Source organism: Corvus cornix, chromosome 2 (genome assembly GCF_000738735.6).
Source record: "Corvus cornix cornix isolate S_Up_H32 chromosome 2, ASM73873v5, whole genome shotgun sequence".
In the NCBI taxonomy this organism is placed as follows: domain Eukaryota; kingdom Metazoa; phylum Chordata; class Aves; order Passeriformes; family Corvidae; genus Corvus; species Corvus cornix.
Window position 1 is genome coordinate 58,176,450 of NC_046333.1, and position 14,852 is coordinate 58,191,301.

General features: G+C 36.3%; 1 protein-coding gene across 2 annotated transcripts in view; it reads right to left on the reverse strand.

Moving 5' to 3' along the window:
- Positions 1-14,852, reverse strand: part of RUNDC3B (RUN domain containing 3B) — a 50,455-nt gene that overhangs the window by 8,623 nt on the left and 26,980 nt on the right. For both annotated transcript variants that reach the window (XM_039570475.1, XM_019285629.3), the window contains one exon: positions 10,575-10,732. In XM_039570475.1, coding sequence (XP_039426409.1) covers positions 10,575-10,732 — 158 coding nt within the window. The remainder of the gene's footprint in view (positions 1-10,574; positions 10,733-14,852) is intronic.

Here is a 14,852-nt window from a genome sequence, read left to right on the forward strand (position 1 = left end):
AAACATCAGCCTATTACCAACATTATTTTCAAACAAACTCCAAAAAACAGCACTGTACCAGCTATTAGGAAGGAAATTATCCCAGCTGAAACCAGGGCATTTCTTTTAAAATAACCAAACATCCCTTGTACTACTTCACAGCATAGGTTTTTCCATAATGCATACATATAAGGGTAGTGTAACATACACAGTCTTGCCATGTTGTCCCAGGATACCCTATTTATGACACTTAAATTGTGGTGGGATATTTTTAATATCTGAAAAAAAAGAAAAACTCCACACAAATTGAAAATACTACTGCAATAATTTGTTTGGCAAATTTATTTTTTAGTATTAAGATGTTCTCATCTTAATACTAAAGTACATTTTTAATGTATCTAAATCTTAATACTAAAATACATTTTTAGAAACGAACAAATATATCCCTTACATTTATATTTTTTGTTCTCTATACCAGGAACTACTACTAAAATTAGGCTCCTCTTCAAAACCAAAAAAACCTGTTCAGTTAAAAACATCCTGTTAATGAATTCCAGCCTATTACAAAAGATTACTGATGAGTCATTAACTAATCAATACCAACATACTCCCAAATTGGAAATAAGTGTCTGCAGATACATATGCTCCCTCCAGGCCTGTAAATTTACTTACTTTTATTCACGAATAACAGAAGCAGCCAAAGTATTCATCAGGTTTACATAGCTATTCCCAGAAGTATCTCTGCATGCTTTTGACTCTCAGTTCCTTAATTGTGTATTTAAGAAGCTGGGAAATGTGAGATTAGAGAAGTCTTCCAATAAACATCCTTCTCCTCTACTGTTCACTGACCCTGTGTTTCTCAGGTACCCTTCAGAATATTTACTTGCACATTTCCTCAACTTTTAGTATTTTGAGCTGTTTATTTAATGATTTATTGTTTTGAGAATATTAACCACATGCAGGATATATTTTTGTACAGTACACACACAAAAATAAAATACAATTGACAAGTTACTGCCCATTTCCATCCCTGCTGCCTTTCAGTTCTGGTACAAACATGTTAGGGGGCACTGGGAAAATGAAGCATCAAAGTTAGCTATTTAAAATTTTTTTTCGCAAAGCTTTTTTGTTTTGTCTGTTTGTGTTTGTTTATGGTTTTAAAATTTAATTCCTAAGATAACCCCACAAACACTTCTGTTTACACTAGCACTGCTTTTGGCAGCTCAGCTGCCTCTCAAAAGATTAAGAAATGACTGCTTCGAATTAATACATCTAAGACTTCTGCATCTTGCAAGTGTGACCTGACTTAATAGTGAGAGACAGGGACAAAAGACAACCTGTATGTGGGGTTCCTGCATGCAGAACAGAAATTACATGAAACAGTGATTATATTTGGTCACTTACTATACTGTAACTGCAGCCTCTGTGAATTTAAAAATTAGTAAGTAAATAGAATTTAATCTCAAGTTTAGTCCAAGCAAATATAGAAAAACCTTTCCTGGGTAACCACATAAAATTTCTGGTCTCATTTCAGCTATACTGGATTTCCAATTTCCCCCAGATCAAATCCAGATTCATTGGAAGCTTATTCCAAAAGTTCCATTTACAGATTTTTTTGTTTAATAAAACAAAACTCAGTTCTGTTTCCAATTATACCTATGAAAAACCAGTAATTTCTTACCTGCAGGTTTAATTTCTCCAAATCCAGAAAATGCCAGTCCAGTTGGCAATTTGCCCTCCTACCAGCAGATGAAGACAGGAAATAAACCAAACAGACTAATTCCCTAAGAAAGGGAATTACATCAGATGAGTGTTCCAGTTCAAGAACTACCTGAGTAGTGAAAAGTAAAAGTGAAAATAAAAGCTTAAAAAAAATAAAACATTTGAACAAGAACAAGCTTCAAAACCCCTTATTTAGGACAGGAAATATGGAATGCAAACTTAAATTGACAGCATACATGAATATAACTAAAATCTGTAAAAGCAACTCCAAAATAAAAAGGGAACTCCCAAGCTGTCAGTACTGTAGCACAGCAGTGAGCTGTCTGGACTGGTATGTCATTGGACTTTGAGAAATTAGATCAGCAGGTATGAAAATGAGTTACTTACCAGTAGAGTTTGATGTTGCAATATATGATCTCTGTCAGATTTGTGCCCTGTGCAGTGACACACTATTCCCCAACCTAGATAGATCCCAGAGCAGTTAGATCCCAGCAGGTTTTCTAAAGGCAGTTGCTGCAGTGAAAAAAAAGCAGGAATGTCCTACCGCAACACATTTTCTTATTCTGACTGACCAACAGATCTTTGTGTGTCATAGCAATGGCACTACTTATGCCACAGAACAGACACCCTTGAAGCTTCTTCAGCATTTTTAATCCTCCTTTATTGTCTCTTAGAGAGATCTTGAACTATATCCTCCAGTAACAAAATTAGTTATCAATTTTACACAGCCTTTTATATTCTTGACCTTTGGATAACTTGAGGAAGTTTATACTGTCAGAAATACCGGCAGCTGGACTCCTGAGTTCTAGTCTAACTGCAGTGAAGACTTTGTTTCAGAACACAGACATCCAAAAGGAATACCATAATATGTTGACTTTGCATATGCTCATTAAAATAGCACTGCAGCATGTGATTGACACTCTTCGTGTCCTTGCACAAATAACCTGATTCTCTGGAGGAGGATGACAGGCACAACACAACCAGTTTTCCCAGGTAGTAGGTCTTGACAGAAAACAAGAATGCTGATCCTGATCAGCAACCAAACTACTGAAAAAGTAAAGAGCAGATTTAAAGTCAGCTCTTCAACTATCGGATCAGCTGAGAAATGGAGGATTCTTAGCAAATATGCTTTTTTTTTGACAGATTGTCTAATTTGCCGTCTGTAAATATTCTCTCAAACTCAGCTTGTCATTTAAGGATTTTTTTTCCCTTTGTCAGTGATGTAAATACAAAATATCCATTTATAGCTGAAGCCCTTTAAAAAAAACATTTCTACAAGGGTGTCAGAAAAAAAATAAATCAAGATCTTCCTTCTTAACAGGTCAGGAAAATTTCTCTAAAACCACTGGTCTTCTCAATAATTTTTTTGCCATTTTAACATGATTCCTTTGAATTCTGTAAAAACAGGAGAAAAAACTGCAAAATGGTTGAGTAAATTTAAGAAATGAAGCACAAAACCCTGTGACTCTCAGAAGCAAATGGTAATGCAAGGTTATTTATCTAAACAGATAAAGCACAAAGAGATCAAATTCAGGCTCTATGATCGCAATCCAGCAGTTAATGATTATGCACCATGATTGACTTACCATATTTTTTACCTATTTTTTTCTAATCCTTCCATTTGCAGCATCAAGTTATTCAAACTCTTTTATGAAAACAAAGCCTCAGGTTCACCTGAGGTTCCAGACATGATTCTCTTTGTGGAATTAGAAGAGGAAAACACTGATGTTTGCTGTATTACTATGCCAAAGCAAGTATTCTTTTTCTGCCACGGTTCAGGTAAGTTCAGGTATATTAACAAAGGAAGAAACTCATAATGCACACAATATGCTTTCCTACTGTGAATGCACATCATTTGCAACTGCACTGCCCTGAGGCCTCCAGAGGCTCAATACTTGTCATTATTATTATTAACAGGTTCTCCTGTTACCAGTCTTACAATCCTACATTGGATACATATTCTGGAATTTGGAATGCATGAAGTGCTAACATCCAGGTAACTTATTTAAAGCTTTCTTGTACTTCTATGTGATGCCTTTATCCACAGAATCAAAGTTATGGGAGAAGAGAAGAAAGATGCCACTATAAAAACAGATTTTAGTATTACACATGGAAGGGGACACACTGCCATGCTAAGGTCATTAAGTATGCAAAATGGTGAAAGGAAAGTCCCTATGGGTCTCTAACCCACTAAGGGGTGTGCAGGGGAGAAGGCAGCAGAAGGCAGACTCCTTGCAAAAATGAGTATTTTTCATTTTGGAGTTAGAAAACATTTTGCTGTAAATATTCCAACACATCCTTGAAGACACCAATAGCTTCAAAAGCTTTAAACTTCTTTAGAATGTTAAAGTTTATTTTAAATAAACCTTTTAACCACCCTTTTTAACAGTTCTGAATGAGATAATAAAATATGAGGGTTTAAAAAGAAATGCCTCCCTATTTACTGCATCTTGTACAGTAAGGTTTTTCCTTCAGGCTGCTATCAACCCAGAAACTTTTGGCTTCCTCTTCCACAATAAACCCATGTGAATTCTAAGAATAGAATCATCATGTTGGAGGCTTGATTGCAAATTGTTTAATTCTACATAGTTCTGTACCTTGCCCTGTATGTTCCACTCTGAATTGCAGGAGTCTCTCTGTCTATGTCCTACACCCAGCTGAACTCTTCCCAGTTATATTTGCAGAAAAGGAAACACCCATGTCTTCTTGGGTTTCCACCTCACTAAAAACAGAACTTCCCTTCTTGCTGTCAACTCACACCCTTTTAAAACAGAATGGGATTACAATACTGCAGCAAACTTCAAAAGAAAAAATTACACAAAGACAAAATTCAAAACACTGCCTAAATGAAGAAAGTTTTAACTTCTCTCAGAATATGTAATATTTTTTCTTTGCTGTAAAAAAACAGACAAACAAACAAACAAAAAAACAAAACAAAAAAACCCCAAAACCAGACAAGCTGAAAAAAGAAGGACCTGAAAATCAACCAGACTGCAATACTAAGGATTTCAAACTGCTGCTCAAACTGAGGGAGAAGCAGAGGATAGACAGGAAGCATTACAAATAAAAGCATGGCTAATGTGAATTAGGGCTTGATAGCAGGATCCATGAAAGCTTTAAATGGAAAGAAGGATTAGCATTCTCAGTTTTCACATTCTAGGGAAGAAATTTGCCAAGATCAAAGATTAAAATTTAATCTTCAACTTCCTTTCAGTGAGGAAATAAAGAAGCTGCAACAAATTGGATTTACTGTGCTTAAGCAGTTGAGGAATTCAGTTCCTTTAAAAAAAGGGAAAGTCTTAATAGAGGACAATCTGAAATGAGGGCAAGAGGGCTAAAAAATTGATCCAGCTTTCCTATTTCTCCAGATGATTTAGGTTTTGAGCTAGGATTACAAAACCAGACAACCCACATTAAAGTTTTACTCACAAGGAGACACAAAACACAAGCTAAATTTCAAAGCCTTTGCTCAGACCTTTCTGCTTCCGTTTCCTTGGAGAAGCTTTTCTCTGCTTTGTCCCTGACAGCCCAGCCCTAGCCTACATCCTCTACAGCTTTGTGTCTTCCTCTCTGACCCTGCCCTGCCTGCTCACAGGCCGAGTACTTGAGGCAGCACTCTGCAGACTCCAGAGAGTTTACAAATGGCATCTTGACAAAGTGAGGGCAAGCAGAGATACTATTTTCATAAGCAAGTTTTTTAACCAAATGGGGCATGATTATTCATTGAAAAGAAATCCTCTTTGCTACAGAGAATATGGTACATCTCCCTTTACATAGTCCATAGTAGATCGGTAGGACATGGTGTGTTTGAAACAGAGAAGCCAATTTTGGCTTGAGTTAAACATGTATGAATTTACTCTGCATGCTGCTCACAGAACTACTGCGCTGCAGAAAATGAGCTGATGAACCTTTCTGAGAGGCAAGGAGCATTACCCTGAGCTCCACACAGTGCTAACATAGGGAAAAAAGGTATGTGAACAGAGTACTCCAGCAGTCAGTGCCTGGAAAAGAGGGAAGTGTGACAGGCTGTGCAGACATACATGGCACACTGACTGCAATTAAAGAGTATCACTGAAAAAACCCCAGCTTCTCAGGATGGCAGGTACATTGTCATTTCCTGTCTTTACAAAGACATTTGTATTATCCAGATAGAAATTGCAGTATTGCTGAATATTAAAATATTAAGAATTATTAATATTAAAATGTTCAGCTATATTAAGACATTAAGAATGGAGTACAAGCACAGTTTGAACCTTGAAAAAGCTCATTCTGAAGTAACAGCCAGACAAGTTAAACCTATCTTTAAGAACTGACAACGCACACAAAAAATTTTTAGTTACACAGTCAAGCTTAATTCAATATAAGATGCGAGTGTACCTCACACCTATGGGTGCCTTAATCAGTGACAGAATTCCAGACATGGAAGACTGACTTTTTTCCCCCCCATAACTTTCCTTCTTTCTCTCCAGATCAAGATGGGTATATAGGAAGAAACAGTAGAGAAAGATAAAAAACAGGGTGGTATAAAATATAGCACAGTCATTGAATTTACAAAGTAAATTTCACACACATGTGATAAATTGAAAAAAAAAAATTACATCAGTTGGGACAAAGCGGCTGTACCATTTTACACCAGGCACACCAGCCTGAAAACCTGAAGAAATTCTTTAGGAGGAAACCTGTGTTGGTAAGCATTACACAAATCACTGTTTTCATTTCAGCAAAACACACAGAAGAAGAAAAAAATTTTAAAGCATTTTGTGAGTTTTTCTGCTTTGCATACAATGCTTTCCTTTTCACTTTGTTTAAAAAGATGTTCTGGGTTAAAGTGATCAGCTTTTATAACATCAGTGAGTCAATATGCAGGAGATGAGTCATTCAGGAAATTGATGGAATCTCTCTTGTAATCATACATCAATACATATATACCTATATAAATATCAATTTCAGATGCAGAATCTGAACTTTAAAGTAACAAATATCAGCAGAGCTTTTCATAACACAGGTAGTGGGTTAGTCAAAAGAAAGACTAAGAATCAGGGAAAAAAGCCTGTTTAAGCTGACCTAAAGAGTTTTAATGCAAGGATATTGTGGACCAATGGTTCCAGATTTTGCTCAGTCACATCTTTGACTGAGTTAACTAGTCCTTCAAGGCAGTGGTCTCCAAAGTGAGATGCACAAGATAATCCTTTGGGGTACTGGAAAAAGCCCTTTTTGTACTGTTAACAAAATTTTTTAAATATAACATTTTGTTTATTTCATTTTTATCTTACACTTTTCAATTTCTATTTTTGTATGTTTAAGAATACAAATAATACATTAGCACAACTTATAAATAAATATGTCTACACTGGGGGGGATGCTAAAAATTTTTTATCCATGGGGTGCACAGTAAAATGTCTCTCTGCTTCAAGAAACATTCAACATTTCTTTGCACAAACATAGAGGAGGAAGTAATGTCTGCCTTTGTACATTTTGAATACTCCAGGATGCAGTTCCTTGATGATTTGGGATCCCTCTACCATCAAATTACAATTCTGTAATTTGAATGTTACAGAATTCAAACTGTTTTCTTCATTTTTTTTTCCATGCCACGGATCACAGGCTTCTCTTGGCTGTCCTCCTGTGAGCTGTTAATTTTAAGCACTTTAAGACCTTTAGAACTGCCTCACCCTCACTAAAAATACACTATTCTTATAGAAGAGTGGAGCCAAAAGCACTGTTCTGTAGTGTTCAACTACAACACCACCTAGGAAAAAACACATTACAGTGATGACATCTGAAGAAGGCAAATGAAGGCCCTGAGTAGCTCATCATTATTACAATTCACACAACTGAAATGCCTCCTGAACACTGATGGGCTGGGGGCACCGACCACCTCTCCAGGAAGCCTGTTCCAGTGTTTGATCTCCCCCTGGGTAAAACGCTGTTTCCCAATGTCCAGTCTGAACCTCTTCCTGATAAGCCGTGCATTAGCTTAAATGTGTTGAGCTGATGATCAGGTTGTCTATTGCAGATTCCCTTTTATAACTTGATTTGCCATCAGACACCTGCCAACAAAATCAGAGGTCCAATCCCCAGATGGGTGGGCATATTGCTAAGAAATTCAATTAAGCTGAGCGACACAAAAAAATGTTACTCTTTTGTGAGTAATTGGTAAATTTTCAGCTTCAACATTTTCCAGATATTGGTATTCATGAGATCTGTAAAATGGCTTTTAAGTAAATTGGAAACTATGTTGTTCATTGTAGTTTGAATATTCAAGTGTGTGAGACAAAGTTAAGAATACTGAACATTGCAGAACATGAAGCATAGCAGCTGTAAAAGAAAAATTCTTTCCAAATTTCTCTGACCTCCTATCCCCATATTTATTTCATGCTTTACAGCAAACCCCCTTAGTAAACCTGCACACAGAAAAGATTCTCTGTAGCAGATCTAATTTTTAACCTGAAGGTCTTGTTGATCTGTCGATCCTGTGTTAACTGGTTTCCAAGTTAGCAACAGTAACAGCCTATACCATCAAGGAAGTCAGATCCCTATTCCTTACCTCACGCTTCTTTTTTTTGGGTGGAGGGCAGAAATAGATATAGACTCAGATTCTGCCAAGTCCACTGACAATATGCATAAAACATTTTGCTTTGCATGCCTGTGAAATACCCTTTTGGAAACCTCAACAAAACCTTACTCAACAAAAGTTTGAAGCCATAGGCCTTGCTACCTAAAACAGCAGCCAGTAGAATAGAAGAGCATCATTAAAAAGAAAGCATAGAATATTTATTTATAATAGTTTCAATTACAGAGCAAACAATCCTAAACCGGACCTTGAAGAGTTTTATAAACAGCAATGCAGTAAGCCTTGGACAGAATTACAGTCCCAAATTTGCTCTTATCTGCTGATGAAGAACTCCAACAGATTACAGCATACTTCACTGCTTCAAAATGCTAGTAATAGTAGGGGAGCAAAACACTGAGTTTTGGTATTACTTCAACATCGTTCTAAAATGGCTGGACTATAAAAAGCAATTGGCCAAAACTCATGCCTCATTACAGACACAACATTACTGATACAACACATTCTGCTGCCGGGTCACCCTTGGATGGAATAAAAAAACCCAACACAAATACCAAATATGATTAAATTAATTATGCCTGGTGTTGACCATTAGAAACCTGCTAGGAATATTTCTTCCCCTCCCACACCTGACAGGCACACTACACTCACAGCAATAAAAATTTAAAATTATACCTCTCCAAATAGCTAGTGTAGTTCAGACTCCTGACTGCAGTGTCTTACAAACAGATATACAAGAACATACTGTCAAGATACAACAGAAGTTATTCCACAGTTTGAGCCTTTACATAAACAAAAAATCAAACAAAATCAAACCTGAAAGACTGAGATTTTCAGAGCAGTCTGACTGCATATATCTCAGGTAAAATTAAACAGCAGGTATGAACATTCAAAATTTCCAGTATCAGAGTAAGTTTAAATGAGTTCACACCTTCCCCCACCTCCCCCAAATAACCAGGGATGCCAAAGCAGTATAACATGAATCATTAGGCATATCAGTAAATTCAGAGAAGTCAAGAATAGGTATCTCTCAAAAACTTGCAGTCAATCAGAAGGAAAAAAAAGAAACTTGGAAAATCATCTTTTTTTCTTCCTCAACTCTGAATTTGGCCTAAATAAAATGCCAATTCTGTATTCATGGACATTTTCCAAAAATCCATTTCAAGCACTGGCAATAAAATGATCCATCACGTGAGAAAGAGAGAAGCAGAAAAAAAATGCTGCTTTGCTTACAAGCTAGAAGTACTTTACTTCGCAGGAAAGACCCTTTTGGATGGTGTCTTTATATATTCTCTTTATCACAGATTGTTTCCAAGATCTCAGACGGCTGCAATGTTACTCTAGGACTCAGATATTTACAAATTAATCCAGATTTAAGGCAAAATAACTTGTCTTTTATTTGTTATGAACAGAACATTCAACTGCTGCAGGTGCACCCTATGGCAGCTTCATGGCAACCTATTACCAGCGACTCCTCCATCTGCCTGGGTCTTCAAACACAGAGTCATTGAATGGCTTGGGTTGGGAGGGACCTTAAAGGTCATTCAGTTCCAACTCCCCTGCCATGGGCAGGAACACCTTCCACTAGACCAGGTTGCTCGAGCCCCATCCAAGGTGGCAATGTCTCTGCAACAGGAGAGTACCTCCATATCCAACAGTCAGGGCTGAGAGAATAAACTGTATAATGATCCTAAGATACTAAAATATTTATCATATTAGAAATCACATGTGCTATTAACAAAAAAAAAGCTTTCTACTGTTTTAGCATTTTGCCTTGCACTGAAGAAAGGGTGATAGCAAAATGTTTTCCCAGTTTGAACAGTTTTAGGACTACCAGATGAATTACTGTGTCTGAGTCATCACTAATAAATTAGAATCTAGCCAAAGAAAAGAAGTATTTTTTATCCCCTCTTGCCTAACTTTTAAAAAATAGTCTTCAAAAGGAAGCTGTTTTCAATACTTTTACGGGTAGCATTAAAACTGGAAGTAATAAAATATAAAGAACATTTTATAAAAACGTATTAAAAATTTAAGCAAGTTTACTGTAAGCTATTTCATATCTAAAAAAAATTTAAATATTTAATCTCAGAATTATTCTGTTTTACACTACTGCAGTTTCCAGGGAGCCATTCCCAAATCTAAGACTTGTCAGAAAAAAAAAAAAAAGCGCTAAAACACATCAATTTCTTTAAGAAGTTGACTTCTTTCCATAGGATCAGAAACTCTACATGTTGTATAGTTAAATAAGTTAAAAATTTAAGTAATACTGCTCTAGCAATGCTTCTCCATTATGCTAACTTACAACTGGTCTTGCAGTTCCACAATGATATATTCCAGCTGCTCCTTCTCCATTTTATGGGCTAGATCCATATCTTCAATTCTTTGTAAGAGCAATTTGTTCTGTGAGACAGATTCAGACAGCTGGTTTTCTCTGAGTCGTACCAATTCTTCAAGATAACCCTGAAAATGTAAGTTGTTAGAAAACTTTAAAGAACACTTTATCAAAACCATTTTCGATTATGTATGTTCATATTTTCTGGTTTATGATGTATGCAATTTTTTGGGGTTGTTGTAGGTTTTTTTAATTATTTATTTTTTTAACATACAAGTAAATTGACTTTAGAGATTTCCTAATAGGTAACAGGAAAATCATATATTTATTTATATTCTTGCAGAAGAATAGAAAAATGGATGAAAAAATGAGACAGGAGAGCCACCAGCATGAAACACTAAATCATCTTTCAAAAACAACTGTCACGAGTACAAGAAAAAGATCAGAATTCTACAACTGAACAGGTGCAGGATGTTAGATAATACACAAGGATAAGAGTAGAATATATCTACATGGATCTTTATAATTAATGAAAGGGATCCAGAATTATGAATAAAATATCCAATGTTATTTTAAAGTTTCTTTGAACTTTTGAATCACACATTAAAATGACAAAGAAGGTTTCAGCATGTCAGATGTTAGTAACTTCTTGGAAATTGTCAGTTAAAACTAGATACAGGAAGTCTACACTACATAAAATTGTGCACATTCCTTGAAACCCGTGGAAAAATGTGCAACTGTTTCATAGGTGCCGACATTTTTAAAAAGGTATTAAAAACAAGGTAGTTTTAATAGACACAGAATGGGTGTGTCTGTTCTCAACTCCTGTTGAATTAAGAAAACAGGTTCACATTAGCTGGTAGCAAAGTGCTACTACTGTAATTCATCACCACAAAGATTGTTAAGGGTTTGAAGCATCTCTCATATGAGAGGAAACAAAAGGAGCTGGGATTGCTCAGGTCAGAGCTGAAGAGAAGGGAAGAGGGTATGGAAAAAGAATCATAACAATGTGCATCAGTACTTAATGGGAGGGTGTATGCATGATGGAATGAGACTCTTCTGAGTGATAGCCAGTGAAAAGAGGCAATGGGCACAACCTGAAATATGAGCATACAGGAAACTATTATAGGAAAACTTTCCTTTCCTCTTTTCTTTTTTCCTCATTAAATGAACACTGGAATGGGTTGTCCAGACAGGCTGGGGAATGTGCATCCCCGAGATATTCACAGCCTGACTGAAAAAGGCCTTGAGTAACCTGCTCTAGTCTACCTTTTTCTGAGCAGGGCAGTTGGACAAGACCATCTCCAGAGGTGCTGTCTGACCACAACTATTCTGTGATCCTATAGTCCAATATAGTTCTATCCACTGGATATATTTATATTTGACAAGGACTTTTTAGTCTCAGTACCAGTTCCAAGGAATCTTGAGAGCTTTTCAGTATGCCTAGTTCTGCCTCACCAAATATTACTGTTATCTTGACTCCTAAGATATTCCTTGGGGTTCTAAGTAGCACTTTGAAATGATGTGTTACAACATAACAAATTTCCTGCCTCTCAAAAACATAAAAAACTCCAAACCAAGAAAAATCAAATTTTACAGAAACATTTTAGACCTGAAGTACCAGTATCAGAAACATAATCCCTATGTACAGTAAATACCTCTATCTATAGTGACACAGAGATGTACATCCCACCAGTAAAAGCATGTAAAATTCCATATATATTATTTGTCTACTGTATAAACAGTACACAAATAATTCAGGAGTTTACTGTACAAAAGTGAACAGTTTAAATCATTCCAGAACAGGGAAGGGATAACTTTCACATAAATAAAAAATGTGTAAAGTATGACTCATTGGTCTGGACAAGGGACAGGTTGGAAAAGACAAATTCATCATATTTCCAGAGTGGCCTGGGGAGTGCAGAAAGGAAGAGACTGTTCCTAACTTTTTAAAATACAAGAGCTAGGCACCATGAGATCAAGCTTATAGGAGCCAGATTCAAAAGACAGAATAGGAGGTGTTTTTTTCACACAACAGATGGTAGATTCACAGAACGCTTTGCCAAAAAAAAAAATTGTTTGGATGGTAAAATTTTACATGGAATGAAGGGGATATTTGACAAGTATTTGGAAGAGATCTGTCACAGGTTACTACACAGACAAACCTTATCAGCTTCAGGCAGTCCCCCAGCTGATACACATTGGCCAAGAGTGTATTAGAAGAAGGGTGGTGCATAATCATGTGCTTCATGTTTATTCTTCCCTCCACTTCTACTTTGGTCAAGTACCCAAGATGGGATAGTAGGATAACCAAGGAGTCTTGGTCTAAACCAGAAGAGTGCAGCTGATCCAATAAAGCAATGCTAAGATTTACCTTGCTGAAGTAATACCTGACCCTACCCTACCATTCAAATGGCTCCAAAGAGAGACCTTTATCTTAGCTGCAATCCAATTGCTTGTCACATTGGTAAATACCATTCACCTGTGCTATTAATGACTGCAGCACACATACTTACTTGAGAAGCACAAAAGCAATTTATCACTGTTTGGGTAAAATGAATGACAATAGCGCAAAAGAAGGATCCATCAGACCCACTGTATGAGCTACTAAAGACAGTATTTTCAACTTGGTCTTCTTGTCACAAACATCAAGTTTTCCAACACACAGAATGTCAGAAAGCTCCTTTGTTCAAACAAAAAGTCCCTGATTAACTGGTACCTACTGCACTGAGTGCAACTCGGTTGTTGGTGCAACTTACTGCTGTGAAAACAGGGAAGGGAGAGAAACACTTGGGAACACTTTCTATTACATAGTCCATCTTATTGGTCATTTGTTCAAGTTGTAATAGAACAGATGTAGTATAGTTGAAGTGAATTATATAAAAACTTGGCAGGCACATGCCAAATGAAAATGAGACAACAGAAAATTTTCTGACTGTAGGGAAAAAAAAGTTATTTTGCTGCTGCAATTGCAAGTAGGCATTCCAAAGAAGGACAACTAGAAAAGTCTCAACAGCTGTCAGAATAGCTACCATTTTGAAAATTGCTTAAATGCACCAAAATTTCCAAAGATTTATCCTAAAACTGGTTTAAATTCACCCTACATTAGTTACCTATAGGAGTTAGCAATTCATTAAGAGAATGTTACCAGAAATAACTTCCAAGGAATGGGAATGGTTCTGGATCTTAGACTCAAGAATAAACCAAAATCACCATTCACTGTTACAACCATTGATGACCTTTGTGCTTATACAGACATAAAGGTTCCCAGTGATTCTGACAGCGGATTTGGGCTACATGTTGCAGTATTTTTTCTACACATGTTATGTCACAACTTTGATGGAGCAACCTTGGAAATGAACCACTTGGATGTACCAAGAAAAATAAAATCCACCTATTTTGTTCTCTTTAATGCTTCTCCAGAACTGAGAACACTTTCCTCATGGTGGGGAAAGGTATGAGTTCAAATTGATCCTATGTTTTTGTCAGGCAAGGATGGGAATTCCTTCTGGTGGTTCAAGAGACAGGTTTTAATTTATGTATTTGAAGATTTTCTTTTTCAACAGCATATTTTGGTTTATAAAAGCATGGAAAATGCCCTCTGTACCAGAGAGGGCCCCAGGAATGCAAGTTCTTTCCATATGGAAAGTGATACCATACTAGTTGAGAAGATTGTACCAGCAACCTGGATGCAACAGTTCAGGTCATATTTCAAAAACAAGAAGTCTAAGGGACCCAAATTAGAAAAGCAATGATTACATGCATATTATTTTTAAAAAAATAATAGAAATATATATTAAATATCTATTATCCCACAGTAAATCTGACTCTTTCACTGTTACTTAGAAAAACTTTAGCTATGTTCTTTCAAGTGCATTAAAATAAATCAATTTTGATTCTACCTATTTTGTATTCAGGGAAATAATTACACCTCCAAGCACCCTTGTGTGGTTCCAGCCTTTCATATGGTTTACTCTATTCAGAGTTTCACAAAATCAAATTCTTACACTAGGAAACCAGAATACTAAAAATACTAATAGAAATTATTTTTAAAAAGTTAACCAGTTGTATTTCTTTTTTTTCTGCAGTTTTTCCGGACCCCGCCTTTCTTTCTCTGTGTACTACTTCTTTGGTGTCTACAAACAGTCTTCCTTCTCTCTCTCAGTACCTAATATGCATTGTAATTACTGTAGATGTAATAATGCTGTTATGAAAAGCTGACAAGCACTTTTATTTGAAAATGCTAAA